The 24,348-nt window shown below is 42.4% G+C and overlaps 4 protein-coding genes across 5 annotated transcripts in view; 2 read left to right on the forward strand and 2 right to left on the reverse strand.

The window, feature by feature from the left end:
• Positions 1-982: 982 nt before the first annotated feature.
• LOC104966671 (peptidyl-prolyl cis-trans isomerase FKBP14-like) lies at positions 983-3,302 on the reverse strand. Of its 2 annotated transcripts, XR_800659.1 has the most exons (4): positions 2,996-3,302; positions 2,038-2,189; positions 1,776-1,865; positions 1,087-1,167 (listed from the first exon to the last, which is right to left on the reverse strand). XR_800659.1 is itself a non-coding variant. In XM_010795895.1 (3 exons), the coding sequence occupies exons 1-3, from the start codon at positions 3,184-3,186 to the stop codon at positions 986-988; spliced, it is 525 nt and encodes a 174-aa protein (XP_010794197.1). In that variant the 5' UTR covers positions 3,187-3,302; the 3' UTR covers positions 983-985. The 2 variants fall into 2 exon arrangements, 1 of the variants encoding a protein (XP_010794197.1); XM_010795895.1 differs by lacking the exon at positions 1,776-1,865 and having other exon boundaries at positions 983-1,167.
• Positions 3,303-3,876: 574 nt separating this feature from the next.
• LOC104967174 (acetylcholinesterase collagenic tail peptide-like) lies at positions 3,877-10,759 on the reverse strand. Its single transcript, XM_010796590.1, has 13 exons — positions 10,706-10,759; positions 9,463-9,534; positions 9,325-9,387; positions 9,192-9,218; positions 9,053-9,097; positions 8,738-8,773; positions 8,579-8,659; positions 8,209-8,305; positions 7,580-7,719; positions 7,349-7,468; positions 6,719-6,848; positions 5,699-5,801; positions 3,877-4,722 (listed from the first exon to the last, which is right to left on the reverse strand). The coding sequence occupies exons 1-13, from the start codon at positions 10,757-10,759 to the stop codon at positions 4,653-4,655; spliced, it is 1,038 nt and encodes a 345-aa protein (XP_010794892.1). The 3' UTR covers positions 3,877-4,652.
• Positions 10,760-12,984: 2,225 nt separating this feature from the next.
• LOC104967175 (vacuolar protein sorting-associated protein 13D-like) lies at positions 12,985-21,289 on the forward strand. The gene is made up of 8 exons (XM_010796591.1): positions 12,985-13,004; positions 17,160-17,455; positions 18,987-19,120; positions 19,552-19,707; positions 20,363-20,537; positions 20,705-20,779; positions 20,892-21,092; positions 21,267-21,289. The coding sequence occupies exons 1-8, from the start codon at positions 12,985-12,987 to the stop codon at positions 21,287-21,289; spliced, it is 1,080 nt and encodes a 359-aa protein (XP_010794893.1).
• A 96-nt stretch (positions 21,290-21,385) lies between these two features.
• Positions 21,386-24,348, forward strand: part of LOC104967177 (acetylcholinesterase collagenic tail peptide-like) — an 11,978-nt gene continuing 9,015 nt past the window's right edge. The window contains exons 1-5 of the mRNA XM_010796592.1: positions 21,386-21,496; positions 21,576-21,685; positions 21,796-21,915; positions 22,135-22,179; positions 22,317-22,343. Of these exons, the coding sequence (XP_010794894.1) occupies positions 21,400-21,496; positions 21,576-21,685; positions 21,796-21,915; positions 22,135-22,179; positions 22,317-22,343 (399 nt within the window). The 5' untranslated portion in view covers positions 21,386-21,399. The remainder of the gene's footprint in view (positions 21,497-21,575; positions 21,686-21,795; positions 21,916-22,134; positions 22,180-22,316; positions 22,344-24,348) is intronic.

Raw genomic sequence — 24,348 nt, forward strand, 5'->3', positions numbered from 1 at the left:
GAAAGCAAGAACCTGCCTCCTGCAAACTGTTCAAACAAACGCTTCAACTTTTACAATTTTGAATCTGTATTTTTGAATATGGATCTTAAGTTGGCGTGAAGTTGAAGTCGTGCGACCTTGCTGTAGTTCGTTTATAGCATAACGTTAGCATTTTGCTTCTGGCGACTAGATTTGTGATTCAAAAATTATAAAAGTAGGGTTGACATGTGGAGATTATCCGGCTGAACAAAACATGATCCCTCTCTTAAATGTGTGTCAACCACAGACCTTATTTCGAGCTATTTTCCAAATTCCTATGGAGAAATTGCATTGGTTTTTGACAAAGGAACCGGAAGAAGTTTACTTCCGGGTTTTATGACGCGTCACTGCGGTTCTCTATTGCGTGGGGTGCTACGGATACAGTAGCAATAAAGCCAGCGCTAGCCGCACTGAGTATGACTTTTCCACATACGAACACAACTTTTCCCGTCATGCACGCCTCATGCCCGCCGTACACACACACTCATATGGAAGGGGCGGTCTCTCCCCCCAACAACAGTGCATTACATAACTGTAAAACTTATATCTGTGCACATCTTATACTTATTTAATAACTAACTACTATATCCCTTGGTTACTTGAACACGCTGTTGCTACAATATTATCAACCAGTGTCCTACTTAGCGCAGAAGTAGACGCCTTAAACGTCCCAGAAATTGGACGTTTTAAAAATCGCTGCATATTATTGTAATACAATAGCTGAATCACTTGTATTAAAAAAAAAAGCGAGGGAACTTGTGTCCTTAACCTCATACGTCACACACACACACACGTCAAAACATGCAACTCCTAAAAAATGAAATTATTTCAAACAAAACATGATATTCAGATCTGTATTGTAACAATCATTTTATTACATCTATTAAAAATATATATATACGAAATATTTGTAGACATAGTAATGCTGTAACCTATTTCAGCGCAATGCCCCCCCTGCAAAATCCGCCTATGACTCCAAGTGAGAGAGTTTTCTGAAGGCAGTGTGTGTGTTTGTGCATACCTCCTGCATGGAGAGCCTCCAGTCATCGTTGAGGTCCATCTCCTGGAAGGACTCGTGAGACCTCGGTCCATTTTTGATGTTAAGCAGCTCAACGACAAAGGTCAGCGTGCTTTCAGGAGGGATCTTACCTGAGCAGAGAACAGCACAAAGCAAGAGGTCAGATAGAACTGAGACTGTATCAACTGGGGTTTATATGAGAGTGCTTCAGTTTAAAGAAAGCATTTGGTGTGGCATCCCTTAAGAATCACAAATATTAGAAAAGTCCTTTCAGGAAAGAAATGAGTGTGATCAAGATTTTTTTTTATCCTTCATCTCAAGAACAATGTTTAAGTTCAACTTTCAGTAAATGAGAAAAGCTAGTTGTTCAGGATAATCTAAATAAGGTATATCATTACATTACACATTAAAATAATAATCAACAAATCAGATGGAAAACGTTTAAATATAGTTTTTTATAATTGCTGCTGGCACTGATACTGAAAGAAAAAAAAAAAAAACCTTTCATTTTCCTTTTCGATGTTTTCCCTTACTCTGGCCCTAATATTTGCCCTCATAGCAACACATTGCAAATTAATTAAAGTAAACATAAGACGAAAACATGTTGAAAGTGTTACTAAGAAGTAAAATTAGGTTGCATTATTAGTCATGTTTAGTCATTCAGCTTGTTATTAGCGAGGCAAAAGTTAGTCAGGAACAGAAGAGATAGATGTTAGGGGTTAAAGTGGAGTGTGCTTACCAGGAAAAAGCATAACATTGTTCACATGCTCCATGTAGAGAAAAAGTGGAGTAATACCGCTGAATGAAACCTTCATTCAGTTTGGGAGTCCTGAAGAGCAATTCAAAACAAGACAGACAAGTATAATATGCATACATGCAAAATTAATGTACAGGAATATTACACATTTTCTAAAAACCTCAACCACTTTTATAAAGACAGTCCCATGTTTCTTCATAGCAGCATGCACAGCAGTTTGCATGAATATGCAAAGCTGCAGTACCTTTCCCTTCCTTCCCGTAGGCCAGGGCAGGAGGGACAACAAGTTTCCTCTTCTCTCCAGAGCACATGTCCTGCAGGCCTTTATCCCAGCCTTTAAGCACTTCCATGATGCCCAGAGTAAACCACATGGCGTGCCGGTCACCATCAGTTCGACTGGAAAGCAAACACAGACAGAGAGTGTGGGGTTACAGGTCTGCAAGAAGACCCCCTTTAGAGACAACAGCAGGTAACACTAGTGGAAATTAGAGTGAACAGCGCTCACTCAAATCACAAAAGAACACAACATTTCCTCAATTACAGTCCCTACTGAGGAATGCTGCATATCACGCCTGTTTGACCTCGGACCTCAGCTCTAACTATTACCACCTTTTGTACATGGTATGTATGATTTTTTAAAAGTATATTCAGTTTTCATAAGCTGTGTGTGGGTTTGTGCATGTGTGTATGTGCATGTATGTATTTGCATAAGGTGATATGTATGAATAAGAACATGTAATATATGTTTACAGAATGGTTTTGTTAGATCAACTTTTTTGAATTAAATATCACATTGTTGTCTTTTTTAAGTAAGTGCCTTATCTGTTGTCATGCTATGTTTGGCTTTTATGGTCAACTTAATAAAATGTGTCTTGTAACTTGGCTGAACTGACCCTTTACATGTTTTATCACGTGATCCTAACAGATGGAGGATTGACCAATGAGATTTGACACGTGAACACCTGGCATGGAGTAGCCATAGCAACCGGTCGAAAGAAAAGTCGGATTTAAAGTTTTTTAACAACAAATGTCAAACCCGTATGAGCAGTTTATTTAAATGAAGAAGAAGAAATACACTAAACGGCTTCCACTTAACGTCTTGAGAAAGTTAGTTTCATTACTTTTAATCTCGTAACAACTCCTGCTCTCTTGAAACTCACCGCGGGAGTTTTTCGAAGACAGTTTGCCGACATGAAACATACCTGGTGTACAACATTGTCCCATTCTCGAAGTACAGCTCGTGATGCACCAGCAGCATGTCTCCGTACTTAGTTTTACGGCGACAGAGGAAGGGTCTGTGCAGGACATCTATCTCCACCTCGGCTTCAGGGAGCTTCCCCCCGCTGACGGAGAGCAGCATGGAGGAGCATAGCCAGGCGAGCACTGTCAGCATGCTGCCACACTGTCACCTTACTGAGGAACAAAACAGGTAAGTGAAATGTTGGGAAAAGTTTGGAGAAGCTGCAGCGACACGCGTGCAGTTTATTTTCTACGTGGCAGTGACGTTTCATCCTGCATGTTGTTGCAGGAAGTATTTTCCTGATTGGTTGGTTTTGACCAGTAAACCCGCCCACAGACGCTCCCTCTTACAGATGTGAAGTTTTAAAAAAAAAAGTGTAAGGCAATTTTTTTGCATAAGGCACATAAAAAACACAAAACAGGGCATTCATATAAAAAGATGGCAAGGATCAAATTAAATAATGGTGGAAATTATACTTCAACACAATCTGTCTCAAATAATAAACAATTGAAGAATCCTTATTATATTATCATGACTAAAAATCTAATATTATTTTTAAAACTAAAGAACAGGTAAGAATAAGGTAAACAGACAAGGAAGTATTCCGTATTATTATACATCTGGAATGTGTTCTTGCAATTTGTCCATGAAACACAATTATATTTCAATACATATCAGAATGTTATCCTTTTGACAAAAGCAAACTATATAAATTCAGTTTCTGAAGAACAACATATATATTTTTTAATTATGCATTCATCTTTTTTGAAGAAAATCACCAACAAGCGAAATCATATGAAATGATGGATAAGAAGAAATGCACTCTGAATTGTTGGCCTCACCTTTATTAGTGTACAGTGTGAACTTTACAGTCATGCAGGCAGATTAAAATACACTTATTACATTTGGCTGAATTAAGGTTGAATTTCCTTTGATGTAACTGAGCAGTTTCTTCATGCTGCTGCGATGATCACAGTTTTTCTTGTTGCAGTACGACATTCGTTTCCCTCCTGTCGGTATTTGAACATTCACATCGAGAGGGCTATACTTTGGATATTACATTTATAGCACTAGGTAAACAGTCCAATGTGCACTTGTACACAATTACATGCATTTTCACAGTATTACACTTCATAAATACATGTTTCCTAAGGAATAAACACATTTACACACCCCTGATTTGCATACTACAGTATATATAGTATCAATAATATAATTGCCTCATTTGAAAGGCTCTTTTTCCTGTCTCTCTTTACAAAATAATTTCACAATACAGCTTATTTTTGCATTAACAGTCAGCAAGTCATACACATTGTAACTATTTCATATGATACAATCATTAAAACGTGTCCCACCACCACCACCGGTGTCCATAACAGTGCTGCAGCCGATGACTATAACAGGAAGTGGCTCCCTGAGGCCAGACAAAGATTGAAACCTCCAGGGGAGACGGTCGATTCACATGGCTCAGAGCAGGCGCAAGAGCTTCCTTTAGTCTCTTTCATTCCGTCATTTATTTTAAAGGGGTGAGACTTCAGTAGAAATCTGAAATATAGACCCCAGTGATCAGAAAGAGGAACTGCGAAGTTGCAATCAGGCAATTTGTCTCACTTTCCAGTTCAGGTGAAATACTTGCAACCAGTGGAGTCAATGAGGCAAGAGTCGGTGCATCTGAGCCGCCCAAAGGACCTGTGGAAGATGGGGAGATATGTTATGGAAACGTTTTCTTAAAAAGTGCAACTGACTTAAAGGGGGCTGTTGTGTAGTGGAAGCTTAGAATAATGAACAGAGCGGGTCTAGTCCAAACTGAACATTTTGATATATATGAATGCAGCAGTTTACATCAAGAACGGTAGTTGTAGTGGAAACGTGCAATCAACATCGGGTATTAATTTCAATATCAACTAACCGGAAAAACACAGAGCAGGAGACTTCATTGTACTTAAAAATAAAAAAAACATTTCTCCTGTGTCTTATGTCATTAAGCAAATAAACAATCAAACAAGTTTCAACAGGAGCGAAGGGGGGACGCCATTTCCCTGATTGGCAAAATGACCAAAAGACATCCCCTTTGTTTACCTGCTCACCCCCTATCCATCCCAGAGGAACATAATGCAGGGGGAAAACTGTGCTTTGTGGTAGACATAATATATGGCCCTTACTCTTGATAAATCCATGGAGATGTCCTTGGTGTTGAAGGAGCAGACATGTTTGTAATTGTGAATTTTTGTGAGTGTCTTGTCACTTTTGTCTTAGATCCATAATATTCTCTAAACTTCATAACAGCCAGACAGACTACCTGATTACCCTGCTTCGAGTCTTAATGCTAAGCTAAAGTAACTATACATCTTCTCAACTGTCAGCAAGAAAGGGAAATGTGCGTTTACCCAAAATGCTGAACTTTTCCTTTAAGCATAATAATAAAGCATGCATATGGCAGCTAACTCATGGTGGTTCCAGGGTAATGCACCATCATCTCTGCAGGGTTTGAGAGACCTCCCACTATACAGTAAGTACGGTATTTCATTCCAATGACCGTTTACTGCCCTGAGTTGGTGCAGTATGAAAGTGCTGCGGTCTAAACTGCAGAAAGTCTTATTGTAGTATTTCTACACCAATAAATGGACACTTAGTGATTGTTTATGCACACTGTCAGAGAACATACCCGGGGAGATAGGATTTGCAGATCTGATAACCAAAGTCCTTTCCATCACACTCCTCAATGCCGTCATGTCGGTAGCCATCGCCGCAGTAGGCCCACTTACAGTCTGAAGTGAGGAAAGGAAAGGAGGTGAGGACATCGTATCGGTGGTGGCAGCGTATTGAGAGAGAAAGGAAGGGAGAGAGAAGACGTTACTTATTGCTTTGGCACTCCTCCCGCGAGTTTTACAGTGATGCCAATACAGCATTTTGCTGCTAATTTAATTGAACAGAGGAGAAGTGAGAGGATGGCAGGAAAAGAGAGGGGGAGATGAATGATAGATCAAGGAAAGGTTTCACAGTGTGTGTGTTCTGCTTTTATCCTCCGCAACAGCAGGGCAGCGTTTCTGCAGCAACAGCCTAACCTTCTGTTTTGTTTGTCTTAATTCTAGTTACACTGTATTACATAACATGAAGGGGAATTGGTTTCCATATTCATTTATAGCACATTTCAACCCAATTACAAACAAATTAACAAACAAGTAAGCCGAATGAATGCTTGTCTTTATCCATTAAAGTTTGAATTGTTTTGAGCTAGTTCATTGAAATAAACAGTAGGTGCCGCCAATTCATTCATGTTCCGAAAACCATTATCCCATTGCAGAGCAAGAATATACAACGAGATGATATGAGAGCGCTAGTATTTCTTTTAACAGTGACACACAATATTCAAAATGTAAAAATATGACATTTCAGTTTGTTTCATTAATGGGAGGGAGGTTACATCAGATCTGTGAGGAGCAGAAGCTTCAATGGACTTTAAAGTCACATGCTTCATGTACATCATCTTTTGTGCGTAGAATCTTAATCCATAGCACTTTGTAGCATTCTGCTTTTAACAATACAAAAACTTTTCCACTTCAGCCTAGCTTAAATCTGTAAATGAATAATATAAACTGCCTACTGTCTGTAGATCACTCTTCCCCTCCACATTACCGTACGTGTGTGCACGTGTTCAAATGAGCAACAGATGCTTGTAACTCACTAAGACAGGCATCGGTGACAATCTGGTTTCCATCATCACACTCCTCTCCGTGCTGGGCCTGCACCTTCCCGTCTCCACACACACCAACTCTGTCGGGGACTTTCTCTGTGGACTGGAACGGCTGGAAGGGCTGAACACGCAGGACAACAAACGCTAACTTGACATTTCAGGCAGTGAGAAAATCGTAACTTTAATTGTTAAGGCATTACGCGGAAACTGGACTGTATTAGGGGGAAAGTGAGCCCCTTACTTAAAATGATGCATGTAGTAGTTATATACATTTTTCCATCAAATCTAGACCAGTTTGGACGAATAAGTCAAAGTCCACTTATTAGTTTTTCTACAGCTTTTCAATCGCGTCTCATGGTCTTCCTTTGCTCCTGAAAAAGCCAGTAAGTGAACCTTGAGTTGAGATATCTAAATTCTAGTCAAACTTTGTTTCTCAGGTCGAAAATGAACATTCACTCTTAAATACTGCTCAGTTTTAGCCTTGATGTGAGCTGTAAATGATCACTTATGTGCTCATTGGCATCAGTTTGAAAAAGTCCAGCACTGGTTATTTGAAGATCTTCAGTTTCATCCTAGCGAGTAAAAACGCTAGTAGTGTGTACAGTACATAATAGTTGTTACCTGTATGGGCTTCCATCCATCTTTATCTTTGAAGTACAGCGCCCTCTGGTCCTTCCTGAATGCTATTGAGTCGTCTAAACGCAGACGCTCCATCTCCTCCTCATTGTTTACCACAAATATCTGCACAGATACACAGTCAGCGCATTATGAGTCATGATTGTTTCAGTGGGAACAAATATTCAGTTTGGATAGATGAATAATATGGGTGTGCTTTTATGTGACGGATCTTACTGCAGGGACTTTATTGAGGCCCCCCCGCTGCGTGTAGCTTCCAAAAGGAGCATTATTGGCTCCAACAGTTGAATCACAGTCACAGCGACCCGATGCACCAGGAAGACCCTTCTCCCCCTTTTCCCCTACTAGATAGAGACCTGTAAAAAATCCCATAAAAAAAAGGATGATAAGATCACCTTTAATGTCTGTCACATTGCAAATAAATTAAACATGAATTCTACTTTGACATGGCTCAACAACAAATGAAACAAAGCACATTTAAAGACTGAAACACATACGTAAAATAGGACTAAAACTGTTAAAGCTACAGTTGATAAGGATAATACATTGAAGAGAATAGTGTCAACAGGTCAGGGTAGTGCCTATTTTAATTTGTTAAGGGTTATGTTTTTCCGGGTTGATGGGACGTAATGATAGCAGTAACTTAAATATGTGTTTGAGAGGAGTCCTGCTTTATCAGAGTGGCTTTCCTCATCATTGACCCACTGACCCGGAGTATAGTTAATAGTTCAGATGGGGCAGTTTGGGGCGAATTTGCATTTTGCTGGCTTTATAACTTATGCTGTAAATAATATAGGATTTAGTCATTTGAGGCTGATTGAGCACCAGTGTGTGAGTTGCTGTACCTGAGGCAGGTGGACCAGGTGGTCCTGGATGGCCATTTGGTCCTGAAGGTCCTTGGGGGCCCATGGCTCCTGGGGTGCCAGAGTGACCCTTCATGCCCTATGCAAACCAGGAAACATCCCAATATTAGAAAACACATACTGGAGGTACTCACATTTCACTGCCACCTGTGCATAGCTGCCATTTGTGTTAATGTAATGCAACAGACAAGGTGTGTGTTTACATGCATAGACTGTATATGTGTAGGCTGAGAAGATGCAACAGACCCCCCCTCCCTACAGAAGTCTTTGCTAAGGATATCTTGAGTTATTGAATTAGCCGAAGAGAAGACGCAGCTCTCACTTGAGCATCTTTCTTCCTCGTCTTCCTCACCTGTTTGCCTCTCTTCCCTGGCCGTCCAGTGGGTCCTCTCTTCCCTGCCACTCCCGGCCCTCCGTTTGTTCCCTGCTCACCCTGGGAAAAGAGTAGAGGAATAATCAGTTTAAATCAGATTCCTAACTCTCCTTATAATACCTACAGTATAATACTTACCTTCTGTCCAAGCATCCCAGGCAAACCAATGGAGCCCTGCATGAAGACATCATGAGAGCTTGGTGTCAGAAAAGTCATTATTTCAGCAGAGTAGAGATCCATACCATCTTTAAATGTAATCTTTCACTGAGGCTCAAGTGAGCTTAAAATGTCGGGACCTGAGAGAAAGAGTAAAGTCATCTACTTTGTATTCTAACCAGCATTTTACATTTATATTCAAGTCCATTATAACACAGCATGAGGTGCTTATAGTTATAATGCTCACAATCAAAGCATGGGCTGCTATTCAGAGAAAAATGACAACTGTCCACCAACCTTATCTCCTTTTGGTCCTGATGCTCCAGGGTCACCATGACCCCCCTTGAACAAATAAAAGAGTAAAATAAATCAAGGAAGGATTTAATAATTCTGTTGTGACATGTGGCAGACATGAGAGAAGTGATTCTGAACCTACCTTATCTCCTTTGTAACCAGGCAAACCCTGAAAACACACACGGGGAATATAACAGCAGATAATTAAAGACTGTTTCTCTTTTCTTCCCTATCATTAACATCATTGTGTGTATGCCTGTGTAAATGTGACTTGCCTTTATCCCTGGTGGTCCCCTTAGTCCTGGCAATCCCATGAGTCCTGGATCCCCTTTCTCAGCCTAAAAAACCCATACAGGTTCATGTTCTTATACAGCAAGGTGTAAGACCACAACACATTGTGATACAACAGTTACCTGGGGTCCCTCTGGTCCAGGCCATCCTTGTAGTCCTTGTTTCCCTGGGAGGCCTGGAGCCCCTGTACGTCCCTAAGGTACACACAGGGTCAGAGCAGGCACTTATTCAATCTGTTGATGCTTTTTCAAACTCTTCTTGTTGGAAATGACGACTCGGTTGCTTTAAATGGCAGTTTGCAGGTCGTTCCTCTTTGAGTGTTAATAGTCTTATCCTCAACAGCAGAATGTGTTAACAAATTGAATAATTGAATTCATTACGTAAAGAATGAGTTCAACAGGTTTCTTTGATTTCTTGCCAGAAGCTTGAGGAAATGATATTAGAGGAGGTAAGTGTAGCATACAGTTTGAGGCCTAAATTATTAGCCCCCTAGGAGTTATGGAACATTTTCCTAAAATTCTTCCCAATGTTTCCAGCGTTGACAAAACTTGATATAATCAAACATTCACCAGTGCTATTTAGTAGCCTTTGGTACATTTTGGAAAATATAATACGTTTTTAGGCTTGCTTTATATCAAATATAGTGAAAAATGGGTTGGTCAAAAATATTAGCCCCCAGGCCATTAATAGTCAATAGTGTACCCTTTCTGAGCCACAACTGACAACAACCTCTTAGAGTAGTTCTTTGCTAGGTTGGCACAGGTCTCTTGAAGGATTTTGGCCCATTCTTCCATTGCAAATTGTTCCAGCTGGTCCAAATTGCGTGGTTTCCGAGCATGGACATTCACTTTGAGCACCCGCCACAGATTCTCAATAGGATTCAGATCTGGGCTCTGTGCGGGCCACTACAGCACCTTGGTTTTGGTGTCCTTTAGGAACTGTTGGACATTTTTGATGTGTGCTTTGGGTCATTGTCTTGTTGGAAGACCCAGCGATGACCTAAGCGAAGATTAAGAGCAGATTTGTTCATATTATCCCTCAAAATGTCAACATCATTTACATTTTTCATGATGCCTTGCACCCGAACAAGGCTCCCTGTGCCCGAGGCTGCAAAACAGCCCTACAGCATGATGTGTTCTTAGGGTTGAAGGCCTCTCCCTTTCTTCGCCAAACATAAGCAACATCTATGTGCCCAAACAGTTCCAGTTTAGTCTCATCAGACCAAAGCACAGACTTACAAAACTCATCTTTACCTTTCAAATGTTCACGGGCAAACCTCAGTCTGGCTCTGATATGCCACTCTTTGAGTAAAGGGGTTCTTCTGGGACGATGGCCCTGAAGGCCAACACGATGAAGAGCCCTCACAACTGTGTTCCTTGAAACCTCAAATCCAGAAGAGGCCAGGTCGGCAACAATCATCTTGGCAGATGTCCGGGGATTCTTGCTGACATCTCCGACTATTTTCCTCTCCAGAGTTCTTGAAATCTTGCGCTTTCGACCACGCCTAGGTTTGTTTCTTACAGAATTTGTCTCCTTGTACTTCGCAATGATGCAACGTACAGCAGTCTAGACACTGTGAATATTGGAAATAACAGTATAGCCTTCCCCCTTATCATGAGCCTCCACTGTCTTCTTTCTGAGCTCAAGACTGATTTCCTTTGTCTTTGGCATGGTGAGTAGGATTAGTAGTATAGTCCCTCTCAATAAGGTATTCAAGTGCTTGTTTCTTGGAGTCCTTTTATGCTGATTGAATGCTCAGGTGTGGCTTGAAAGCCGATTGGTTGATTAGGTGTGGTTTGAAAGCTGATTGATTGACAACGTCTAGATACACGGCCGCCCAAGCCAGCCCAACGCCTTGATTAACCGTTATAACCACGCCATCGCCCCGCCTAAGCCATAACGTGCAGGAGCCCACGCGCCGTCGCCCAAGACTTTTAGTCTGGGCCACGTCCTGAGACCCGTGAGGGGTTGCGACTCAAAGAACCAATTCAGCTACAATTTTTTGGTGATGAAAAAAGTCGACGAATGGGTCTTCAGAAAAACTTAAACAAAAATCGTGTATGGCATAAATGTAACAACAAAAATTTGATAAGACCCATAGAGAACATACGTACAAAAATACTTAGACAATAAAAGGGTTAATACCAAATAAATAAAACAAGGAACCACGACAAAACAGCACAATTACCTAGTACCTACATTCGTGAAACTTAATGGAGACAGACTTTTTCACGATATAATTTATTTGCATGGAATGTAGAAATAAACAAGGAACACCTTTAACATGTCGAGAGGACTTCCTGGGTAACGTCCTCCAACTTGGAGCGGCTGCGTCTCGCCGAGGTATATCGAACAGCCTAACGGGTTGCGAGGGGACGGAGAACGGTCGAGTTGTGGGTGGTCGTCGGTTGTGTGTGATATATTCTCCACCCCCAATAATTCCTAGGGAACGAGTCTTTGTCGTTCGTATACGTAATTAGTAGAGTAGAAATCAAATTAAGGTCTCACTGCGAGTTGTGACCCTTCATTTTCTACAACTAATAGTCTCCCACCCTCTTCATGAGTCTATAAAATGAACTAATCCTTCACATTCGACATTTCCCAATTTGGTCCAATTAAATTTGTTATTCTACTTCAATTTTTTTCACAGTGGGGTATAAACAATAACAACCTACAAGAAAATCTTCATGAATTTTACATACATGCGTAACGTGGACACACCGCCTGACTAGGTGATCTCCCGACTATGGTGAGCCCTCCTAGATTTTAGTGACGTTCCAGTTACGTCAAAACTCGATGTTTGTCGATTGCAAAGAGGAGCACACAAACATATATGTCACCAAGATTCAGGAAGTTTACTGTGGTATCACAGGGCCATATTTCCCATATGCACAACCACCTCACTATACAGATAGCAACAAAGTCCGTCGATACACGTTACACTGCGATCGCCGATCGATTCCCACTTCCACTTTGCAATGCATAGTATCTGTGCCACAACGAACCACATACTAGCAATTTAATGATACTCCATATAACACAAAGTACGAAACCCAATTTATAACAAAGAATCTTCACACAGCACACACATAACATAACCTTAACTCACATGTAAAAGTCTAACATAAAAAACTGGTTAAGTAGTAATACTACATTTACGACTGAACGGAGTATCTTTTACTCGTATCTATTTACGAAAAACAACAACCTAACAAAAGGGGTTTATTTTCTAATTTAGACGTCAACTAATGTTTGTCGATTACAAAGACAGAACACACAAACAGTATATGTCTCCAATCTCAGACGACGACCGGGTCATGGGATCCGAGTAATTGTATCCGAAGATTGTATTCCCAAAAGGGTTACATTTCATATCATTTTACGTGATATGGTATACCAAGTGAGTATGTTATATAACATTAATCAATATCCGAATTTTCCACCCCATCCATTTAAACCCTTTGGCCGAGCTCTATGTGAAAAACAATATAAGGTACCTTACGAGAAGTGTAGGGCTATCGTTACTTATAACCTCACTGAAACCTGTTATTGCGTAATTTTTTACATGAGATCACCTTCGGTACCGCGACATTTTCGCTGCTGGTTAGTAAAAAATCGGCCGGACCGATTTTATTTGACTACCGATGGACCGGACAGTCGGAAGGTAGACACGTGTTTGATGATAAGCACGGCGAAGTAACCAGAACACGCACAAGCACACAACAACTTTCCTTCCGAGCGACATTCCTTCCCGTCTAACAAAGGTCAACACATAGAAAGTTTCAAGATCGCGTGAGTATCGACCAGAGAGGTCTTATGGATGGGGTGGGAAATTAGTTCATATTATATAAGATGTGTAAAGTAAATAAAACTAACACTATCAACACAAAGTATTGGGATACTTAGTATAATAAGTCTTGGAAGATTAGTAATAACCTTTATAGTGTAAGTGTTTTTGTACCAGGCTTAGTTTTGGGACGGAACTACAAAAACAATAGCATGAATACGTCTCCACTTCTCTTCATGAGTCTAAAGCAATGGTCTCACTCCATATGAGGTCAATCGACGATTTTCCGACGTAAGTTTTACATGGAATTTCGTTCAATTTCATCCTGTCGTAAAGGTACCATACGTGACTTACTCACTTGCTCCCACTAAAACATCAGTTAGGATTAATCACTCTGGTCCCTCGGTCACTTCACTTAAACTCCTATCCAGACTACACAAAGCATGAAGGCATAGAGACGGTAGTCCTAGGATCGTCGCGACCAAAGTCCTACATAACGTCGAAGACCCTCCAAGAAACGATCCTATAGGGTTACTCCTTCACCACATGTCGATCAGGTCGGACCTTCTCTGTTTCCACTACCTGTTCAAAAAATTCGTGACCGTCTAACTCACACACCCCGCCGTCAAAGCGTTATAAAGAGTCCACCATCTTCCTCCAGAACGTGATAAACAAACCTACACCCGAGTTTCAGTCCACTCCTAGGTCAAAATAGAGGGTCTAACCATTGTCACCTACTCTCACCTTACATGACTGGCCTCTTCCACTACGACACCAATACCACCTACTTGTCTGGACTACACCCCACGGTTGTTCTTACCGAACGTCAGACCTCGACAAATTGACTCCTTCAACACAAGGAGGTCCGTACACTGAATAACACCTCTTACCGTCTTGACACTCCAACCCAACGAGACTACATCTCGACACATAGTAGTCGTATCGTTACCTTGCTATAAGGTACGGTCGACTACCTGTGCTGGTTTCCCCCCTGTTACATATACCACTTTTCCCACCCCCGGCTCCTAACTAGGCAACCCCCTTTGGCGTCCAGTGATCACACAAAAAACTAAAACGCGAGGGTCCACTGCACGAGTCAGGAGGGCCACTCTATTCTCCACTGTCAAATCCCGTCTCAGTCTCTCAGGTTAACATCTCGCTTCTGTTACCTCATCTACAGTACCAGCTGCCATAGTTGTCCGAACGTCAATACTAAGATCATCCTACTCCTCTCTACCTCTAGGACCACAGTCGACAGTAGCCAGTGGGGACCTGATTCCGTCAAAAGACATGACACCGCGGGTCGTCTTTTGTCTGACCTTAAGAGTTTCTCAAATAAGTCAAAATCTAAGGGACCTAGACTTTCCGTTAATTAAAGAGGTCATGGAACCTTATCCCTTACCGTCAACCTCTACCCAGATTTCACCCAAAAAACTCCTCACCAAACTACTTTCGTCGAAAACTTACCGCTACCTTGTACGTGGTCTGACCTACCTACCAGTCGCTGAATACCGTGGTTACAAGCTAAATTGGTTTCGACCACCCCTTTCGCCCAGGTCACGTGTCCACCTCCCAAATAGAAAAAAAAGTTTCGGCTTCCAACACTGCACTCGACCGACCTACTTGAAGAAGTCCCAGAAGTGTCAACTCAGGGTGGCTTCACTGTTGGACCCGAGACTGTAATGAGACCTCCTGACTTTTAAGTTTTTTATGGCAAAAATCCGTAACGATAATATAGTTTATATCACTTTTTTACCCAACCAGGTTTTTTTTTTTTTAAATCGGGGGTACACTTAAAAAAACGAAAGTTTGGTGTGGACAATACTTGAGTCTGTGATCCTACATGCTGGGCTAAATAACGTGCTGGCCTCTGTCTCCATTTCATCTAACCATTCTATGAAATAAAAAAGGTTTTTTCGTTCTACTTGTTTTTTACCAGTGATCAGCTTAGAGTTACCAACTCTACTGGGTTTTTATACTCTTTGTTTTACTTTAGCGAGTGCATGACTCCTTGTTTTGAAAAGTTCTCGTGTTTGTTCTCTCGTATCCCTGCGACTGGTACCGTACTCTGTTCTGCTTGACTTTGACTTGTGACCCTCTGTTCCCTTAAGTTTTGTCCTATTGTTCTGTGTCCACCCTGCTAGCGACTACTCGGTGTCCTCCTGTGGTTCCCTTTGTCCACTTGTGTTAGTTTCTGTGTGGTCCTTGATTGCTGTCCCTCCTTTTGTGTCCCCTCTTCCTGGTCTGTTATGGTCCTCTCTTGATACTGTCCACTCTTGTCTTGTCGTTTTGTGGTAAAATGGTCTGATTATGGTTTTGATTTTGGCATCAGTAAAAACGTGGTTTTCTTAGCACTGTCTTGAAGCTGGATGCACAAAATTTCTACAATTCTAACTATGTATGTTTGTCTCTATTCCATCCGACTACTAATCTCGACACGTTTTATCTCCGCTCGAGGCCTTAACCCAGGTCTTGTCCTTCCACCTGTTTGACTAGCTCGGGGCTGTACGATACCTTGTAACTAGGACTTTAAGATAGGGATACGTCGTAGCTATTTTGACATATCTAGCCTGTAGGTGTCACTTCGATGACGCACAGACCACTGTAAACCTTCTGTATTTACTCAGTCCGATCGAAATATAGTTACTGTCCCATCTTGTACCTTCTACGTTTTATGTGGGTACACTTCAACAGACGAATGTATTGTGTTGATTGTTGNAGAACCACACGGGGGGACCTAGTCAATGACCTGCAGAGAGCTGGGACCAAAGTAACAAAGGCTACCATCAGTAACACACTACGCCGCCAGGGACTCAAATCCTGCAGTGCCAGACGTGTCCCCCTGCTTAAGCCAGTACATGTCCAGGCCCGTCTGAAGTTTGCTAGAGAGCATTTAGATGATCCAGAAGAGGATTGGGAGAATGTCATATGGTCAAATGAAACCAAAATAGAACTTTTTGGTAAAAACTCAACTAGACGTGTTTGGAGGAGAAAGAATGCTGAGTTGCATCCAAAGAACACCATACCTACTGTGAAACATGGGGGTGGAAACATCATGCTTTGGGGCTGTTTTTCTGCAAAGGGACCAGGACGACTGATCCGTGTAAAGGAAAGAATGAATGGGGCCATGCATCGTGAGATTTTGAGTGACAACCTCCTTCCATCAGCAAGGGCATTGAAGATGAAACGGGGCTGGGTCTTTCAGCATGACAATGATCCCAAACACACCGCCCGGGCAACGAAGGAGTGGCTTCGTAAGAAGCATTTCAAGGTCCTGGAGTGGCCTAGCCAGTCTCCAGATCTCAACCCCATAGAAAATCTTTGGAGGGAGTTGAAAGTCCGTGTTGCCCAGCGACAGCCCCACAACATCACTGCTCTAGAGGAGATCTGCATGGAGGAATGGGCCAAAATACCAGCAACAGTGTGTGAAAACCTTGTGAAGACTTACAGAAAACGTTTGACCTCTGTCATTGCCAACAAAGGGTATATAACAAAGTATTGAGATGAACTTTTGTTATTGACCAAATACTTATTTTCCACCATAATTTGCAAATACATTCTTAAAAAATCAGACAATGTGATTTTCTGGATTTCTTTTTTCTCATTTTGTCTCTCATAGTTGAGGTATACCTAGGATGACAATTACAGGCCTCTCTCAACTTTTTAAGTGGGAGAACTTGCACAATTGGTGGCTGACTAAATACTTTTTTTCCCCACTGTATGTTGCACTTTTGGAGGAGCCTTTGAGCTAAGTTTTTCATTGCCATATCTACACTGAAGCTAATGTGCACATGACAATAAAGCCTTGAATTGAATTGAATCAGCTGAGCTTTCTATCACCAGCTAACGCCATGCTGTCGCCACAAAACATAAAGAAACGGATGCATTCGAAAGCTGATTGGGCAGTCGATCACCATGGCAACAGTTAAAGCTTCAACGCATTGAGGCCTCCCTATGAGATTTTGAAGCCGATTTCAGACGGTGTTAGATGGTTAAACGTTTGTCACAAGTTGTTGGTCCACTTTCCTGCAGATCCACGCGTGACTCCTCCTGCTTCACTGTGGTGCTGAACAACCTGAGAGTGTTTCTCATCTTCGACTGGCTGCAGCTGGTCAGAGACTTCCTGCGGGTGCCGGTGGAGAAGGTGCCAGGAGCTGCTGAGCCTGGTCAGAGCCGGCCCGGTGACGCCAGCACGGACCCGGGCCCCGCCACCACCAGCACCACCGGGGCCGTCATGCCAAAGACGGTGAAGAGCGGTGTGGTCACCAAGAGGTCCACTGTGCCTGTCACTCAGGACCGCTGCCTGGAGGTCAAGATCAACGTCACAGGTCAGAGAAGAATGTCTTCTTATCTGCCCATTTATTATGTTTTAGGTTTATAAATACCAATACAACAGGTTTTTTTTTGTGTGGGGTGTATAATGTTTTTGATAAAAAAACGATATTTAATTTTTAAATTGAACTCCAATTGCACTTTTGTTATTAAATAAGGAGTACAGTACATTCACTACATTACAGTGGCCACACCTCAGCTACGATCATCAGCAGCACACTGGACCATCAATGAACATTTCAGAAAGCACTTTGATAGCCAGTGAGCTCAAGCACATTTAAACACTCTTCAATAAATGTGTTATTTATTGCCAACTGATAGCATAGGCAGCATATTTTAGCTTTAGTCTTTTTATTTATCATTTAAATGCCATTTTGAAAAATGTTTATACACATAACCTTTTAGTGAGTTACTCAGATGAGTACCAGGAGACAGAGTTTGGTACTCACCCCACACGAAGCGTGGTGTTAATAAGTGCAGTCCCCCTCACTGTCCTCTAATTCCTCTTATTGCATGCTAGATGATGAAGATGCTGCAGATGCACCTCCCTGTCCCTGTTTAAGCTTCCCATTTGCTTTCTCCAAAACGTGTTGCCAAAACTGTGCATTTCCTGAGGCCAGGTTGAAGGATCAAATACTAAGAAATGATCACATGACTTGAAGTCATATCTGATGTGGGAAGTAACTAAGTACACTTATTCAAGTACTGTACTAAAAAATATTAATGTTTTTTCATTATAGTAGCCTGTGAAAACCATAACAAATAAGTGATTACATGCTACAGTATTCAGCAAACACAACTGCAGAGCTGCAAACATTGCACCCTGATACAACACCCATTATTCTGAAATGGACCAATTTGCACAATGACTACTTTTACTGTCGCTACTTTCGCTATATTTTGATGCTAATACTTTTCTACTATTACTTGAGTAACATTTTTAATGCTGGACTTTTACTGTAACAGACTATTCCTACACAAGATCTGAGTACTTCTTCCACCTCTGTCTGATTTCAAACTCTTCCATTAACAAAAACTAAATAAAACTGCAGCCAGTTGGCGGAGTCTTGGCACAATTCTGTTGTACACACCGACGTAAACAGCAGCCCCTTCTGTGCACACAGCGACCGACTTAGACTTTCTGTGAAGCCTCCTGTAAAGGCTTCACCAGTCCGTCGGTTATGGCCTGCGTGATTTGGCCAGCACCCAGTTCAATCAGACAAGAACATCCGAAGATTTTTTGCAGGGAGCGAAACGCCAACTTAGCTGCTTAAAGTATTTAGTTTTTTGGACATGTTAGTAGTTTACTGAGTGTTGATAAGAAACATGTGTAAACGAAATATGTGTTTTTGTTTTGATGAGCTATCAGGTACGCAAAGGCGCTTAGTGACACAAGTGACGTTACGCAATTCAAATGCTTGCCCCGCATGCTTACCTGCGTACCAGTTATGTGCACCCCTGTATATACAATAAGTTGGTTTCTGAGCTGAATGGGAGCTTCAGTTGACCAGGTGTGTGTTTCTGCAGGCACAGAGTTTGTGGTTGTGGAGGACTCGTCTTGTCTGGATACCAACGCCATCATTCTGAAGGGCACCACCGTCCTCACATACAAACCCCGCCTGCTGGACAGACCCTTCTCTGGCAGCCTGGCAGGAATAGAGGTGATCTCCAACTATCATATTAACCCTTTAAATATTCTAACATCCTGCTGAGAGACAGCTAGTGTTATCTGCTACCAATCATCAAAATATCCCCTACTTAATTAAATAGATGAAGAATTAACTGAAATCTTTGCGGTTGTTGATCTGCTAAAATGTACAACTTTAACTTGCCACTTCAAATATTATTATTTCTACACAAGATAAGTCATTTTAATGACTGTTTAATTGTGTTACTGCCGCTACTGCCATACCACTCCCCATGCTACTCCTACCCTTGATTGGGTGAGTTCAGTGCAGAGTGGTATTGTGACTTTAGTATGTAATATGGGATAGGTAAACACTTCATTAGGACAATGAGGACTATTATTACTAACTGACTATTCAGAACCCAAGGTAATGCTTTGACCGTGAGGAGTCCTGTCCCCTCCCAGGTTTTCTCGTGTCGGCTGGGCAGTGAGCAGGAGACAGCGCTGTCCATTATCGACCCAGTCAACATTCAGGTGGAGCTGTGTGGGAGCCCCACATACCAGAGCAGCTCGGGTCTACTGGACGCCTTCAACGTGGAGGACATCCCTCCACTGCTGGAGGTCAGGATAGCACACAACCACAATTGGCTATATAATGATGTTACTGTTGATGGTGCAATGGTTATTACAACTTCTCCCAGTGTCTGATGGGGATAGGCTCTTACCCTGTAGATAACAGTTCAAACTAAAGGATGGATGCATGGATGGGACATGTAAGCATTTCTGTGGGAAAGTGTGGTCACTGAAGACACAAAAGCAAACTCTCTATCTGACAAATCCAAAGTGTTCCACCTTTCTACTTATATGAACAATCCTTACTGTTCCTTTCACAACATGTTTACTCCTGGCTCATTGTAAATGTCTATCAGCTTTATTTGTTAACACCATCTTTTTACCAGTACGTTTTAAATCGTTGCATGGTTTTCAAAGAGTACCCAAGTATGTTAGTATTTGATTTCCATAAAGTTGTTATAAATATGTGCCCATTCTACATTTACCATAATGCAACACAACAGTTTCTTTCATTAGACTATCCCTTCCTGTCAGATTTCCACATTTCTCAAACAGGTGAATCATGTCTCAGTCTCGACAAAACAAAACACAGAGGATATAAAACGGCTGTTCCGCAGGATGACTTATGCTCCCCATCACTAGTGAAGTGACTTTGTAAAGCGGCTGGATTGCCCCTTAAACAGTTTTTTTGTTTCTGTTGCAGATTCAGTTTCCTACTCTGGACATTCGTCTTTCCTACAACGACATTCAGCTCTTCTTGGCAATCGCCAGGTCCATCCCTACCTCCAGTTCTGCGCTGCCCTCTGACTGTGAAAGCAGCACTGAGCCTGCAGCTAGACCCAAGGACCTCTTCAGGCAGAAGACCGAGGCCCTCATAGGTCATGAGTGATTTTCAGTCCCCAAAGGGACCAAGTACTGGGTTATATTGGATTGCATGAAATTGTTAATTGTCATGTAATTTTGCTTTAAAGTTGGCAATGTTGATGTTCAGTAACAGTGATGTGCACAATGCTTTACTTTCTGAATTTTTGTTTTGTCTACACAGCGGGCCAGCTGACCCATTTACAAGACCTTGGCTTCAGGAAAGAGGATTGCAAAAGAGCCCTGATCCACTGTAAAGGTGGGTCAGACCTTTAACACGTTCCACACAGCTGGTGACCAGACAGAAGAACCTAGTCTCTTCATCATTATTGAATGAGCGCTTTATAAAGACATAATTATTCGTCCCTCAGGCCAGCTGGACCAGGCTGCCACGTGGTTGCTAGAGAATGCTGAGAACATGGCAGGCCATGCCAGAGCCCGGGCGAACTCTGCCTCCAGCAGCCACTCTGCTCCTCTGTCGGGGGTGGAGGTGAAGGCTGAGAGTGTGTGCATCTGCTTCATTGATGACTGCCTGGACTGTGACATACCACTGGCTGAGCTCACCTTCTCCAGTAAGTCACACATCAGGGGCCGTATTCACAAAGCATTTTATCTTACCGCTAGGAGTGCTCCTAACTCGCGCTAAAACATTTTACAAAATGTTTTAGCGCGAGTTAGGAGCACTCCTAGCGGTAAGATAAAATGCTTTGTGAATACGGCCCCTGATGTGTGACTTACTGGAGAAGGTGAGCTCNGTGACACCCTTTAGAGGGAGTTAGGAAAAAGTGACAGCTGCCAGTTACTGCATTAAGCTCAGCAGAAATAGAGTGTGTGTTTGACAGCTTGTGTTGCCCGCTTCAGGGAGAGTAAACCATAAGGATGGATCTGATCAAACTTGCCGTGTCCCTTCACTACCTGCTGTGCTCTGCGTGGGCCCGCCACTCTTACATGGACAGCATCCTCTCCCCCCGCTCAGGTAAGTTGAACATTTAACTTGTCATATAAGACAAATAAAACATATTCCACGAATCTTTTAAACTCTGGCTCCCTCTCAGTTCTCAGTTTTCTGGATGAGCCGCTGACGTTTGACCCCTGCTGTCTGATGTCCCCGCCCCCCCCGCCTCTCTTCCCCCCGCCGCCTCAGCTGTGGAAGCATGGCAGCCCCGTAGGTGTTCACAAACACACACCTGATGCCTTATTACACCTCATTTACACACATTTGCATGCTAAGAGTATAGGATTGAACCAGGTTGGATGTTGTGTGTTTGACTGAAGGGTGGTGTTAGCGTGTTGGAGCCAAGCGTGTTTGGAGGAGAGGTAAAGGAGAAGGAAAAACCTGTCACACCTGGGTGTTCAGCTGGACCTCCAGGACCCCTAGGACCCCAGGGCCCGGAGGCAAGACCCTTATATAAATACAACACAATGTATAAATACTCTCATCACGGCCTGCACCACTTTTCAGTTGATGTGCATCCATGAAACTGGAGCCATTTAGATAGAATATTGTTGAATTGAAATGAAACAAAATGACCTCAATATTATTGATTTCTTTACAAATGGACCAAGCTCTGTTCAATTATGTGAGCTGGATATAAATGTAGTCTTATTTTACAGGGTCAAGGTGGATTACCCGGCATCCGAGGACCACGAGGCGAGAAGGTGTGTGTTTGGGTTTTGTTAGTCTTGAAAATGTCTCTAATGTACTTTGCTGTTGAAGTATCTGTGCGTGTGTCCTTGTGTTCCTCTCTGCTCTAATGACTGCTGCATCTCCTCTCTCCTCATTTGTCCTCCTCCAGGGAGAAATTGGACGTCCCGGGTCAAAGGTGAGCCGCTCCTCCCCTCCCGCATGTCGCCTCCCCTCGCTCGTCTCTCTCTGGTCCATCTCGCATGTCCTTGGTATAATGGGATCTGAATTTCTCTCTCCGTCGTCCCCCCTTATGCATCCTCCATCTCTGTGATGTGATTTGTCTATTGATGTGCTCAGAATATCCTCTGCTGCTGCTAAATGGGTCACGCTACATTAGTCCCGCTCTTTCCCTGTAGCAAAGCTCGATCACATCCCAGGCTGTCTCACCTCTCTTTCTCCCCTCTATCCTTTTCCTCTGCTTCCTTCTTCCTCCCCTCTCCCTTTCCTTGGCCCGGATCCATTACTCTTCGTACTGGACTCCAGTCCTGCTGATCCAGGCTCTCCAGCACTCCACTTGTGCACTTTAATCTCCTTAAGTGCTTTTGCTCTCCGTGATAAATCACTGCACACAGCAGCAGCAGGTCCACGGTGTCTCTACAGGCTGCCTTTTTTAATGACGGCCAGCTAAATGAGAGCACTCTGGTAGCATGGCAGCCGCTCTGGGATACTTGTCCCATTGAGATGCGAGGCTGATTTGTAATGCATTCGGCTTTTCTTGCTTGAGGGGAGCTGGCGATAGAGCAACATTGATTAGGCTTTTATTCCTGTCTGCTAATTATTGAATCTTAGTGGCATTGTAAAAGCAGTTGGCATGCAGGGTTTTGTCCTCTGTCATGTCCCATTAGGAAATCATACGAGGTCCGTTTAACATGCTAATTTGTTTATGACCCTTATTTAGCCTGGTTACACTCTAAAGAAATCAGTGGCTCTTTTTTCAGGGGAAACAGGGCCATTAAAGAAGCATCTTGGCAAACGTAAAATGCTGCAGCTCATCAGCATAACAGCAAAATACAAACGCAGAATCTATATATCTATATCTACTATATCTTGTCATTTTTGCACCACAGATTGTGTACTGATTAGACAATATGTTTAAAAAAAATTATAATATCTTTTAAGAGTTACTGGTAGGCTGATTATTGGACGTTTGGTGAAAAATAAAGGCGTGCTGTTCCCCTCTTTCCAGAATGTACAGTTGAGGCCTAAATTATTAGCCCCCTAGGAGTTATGGAACATTTTCCTAAAATTCTTCCCAATGTTTCCAGCATTGATAAAACTTGATATAATCAAACATTCACCAGTGCTGTTTAGTAGCTTTTGGTACATTTTGGAAAATAAAATAAGTTTTCAGGCTTGCTTTATATCAAATATAGTGAAAAATGGGTTGATCAAAAATATTAGCCCCCATGTGAATTGTTGCTTTCAAAACACACCTAATCAATCAATCAGCTTTCAAAACACACCTAACCAACCAATCGGCTTTCAAGCCACACCTGAGCATTCAATCAGCATAAAAGGACTCCAAGAAACAGGCACTTGAATACCTTATTGAGAGGGACTATACTACTACTCCTACTCACCATGCCAAAGACAAAGGAAATCAGTCTTGAGCTCAGAAAGAAGATAGTGGAGGCTCATGATAAGGGGGAAGGCTATACTGCTATTTCCAAGCGCTTCACAGTGTCTAGAACTGCTGTACGTTGCATCATTGCGAAGTACAAGGAAGGAAACAAACCTGGGCGTGGTCGAAAGCGCAAGATTTCAAGAACTCTGGAGAGGAAAATAGTCAGAGATGTCAGCAAGAATCCCCGGACATCTGCCAAGATGATTGTTGCTGACCTGGCCCCTTCTGGAGTTGATGTTTCAAGGAATAACAGTTGTGAGGGCTCTTCATCGTGTTGGGCTTCAGGGCCATCGTCCCAGAAGAACCCCTTTACTCAAAGTTTGGCACATCAGAGCCAGACTGAGGTTTGCCTGTGAACATGTGAAAGGTAAAGATGAGTTTTGTAAGTCTGTGCTTTGGTCTGATGAGACTAAACTGGAACTGTTTGGGCACATGGATGTTGTTTATGTTTGGCGAAGAAAGGGAGAGGCCTTCAACCCTAAGAACACATCATGCTGTGGGGCTGTTTTGCAGCCTC

This window comes from Notothenia coriiceps, unplaced genomic scaffold, assembly GCF_000735185.1.
Source record: "Notothenia coriiceps isolate Sejong01 unplaced genomic scaffold, NC01 NC01_scaffold00037250, whole genome shotgun sequence".
Taxonomy (NCBI): domain Eukaryota; kingdom Metazoa; phylum Chordata; class Actinopteri; order Perciformes; family Nototheniidae; genus Notothenia; species Notothenia coriiceps.

Excerpts from the sequence above, each read along its gene's own strand:
- LOC104966671 (XM_010795895.1), bottom strand. The coding sequence starts at position 3,186 with ATGCTGACAGTGCTCGCCTGGCTATGCTCCTCCATGCTGCTCTCCGTC. Across the intron at positions 2,190-2,995 it reads GGGACAATGTTGTACACCAG|TCGAACTGATGGTGACCGGC; the intron begins GTATGTTTCATG and ends TTTGCTTTCCAG. Across the intron at positions 1,168-2,037 it reads CTACGGGAAGGAAGGGAAAG|GTAAGATCCCTCCTGAAAGC; the intron begins GTACTGCAGCTT and ends TTCTCTGCTCAG.
- LOC104967174 (XM_010796590.1), bottom strand. The coding sequence starts at position 10,759 with ATGATTGTTGCCGACCTGGCCTCTTCTGGATTTGAGGTTTCAAGGAAC. Across the intron at positions 9,535-10,705 it reads AGGTTTCAAGGAACACAGTT|GGACGTACAGGGGCTCCAGG; the intron begins GTGAGGGCTCTT and ends TGTGTACCTTAG. Across the intron at positions 7,720-8,208 it reads ACCTGGTCCACCTGCCTCAG|GTCTCTATCTAGTAGGGGAA; the intron begins GTACAGCAACTC and ends GATTTTTTACAG.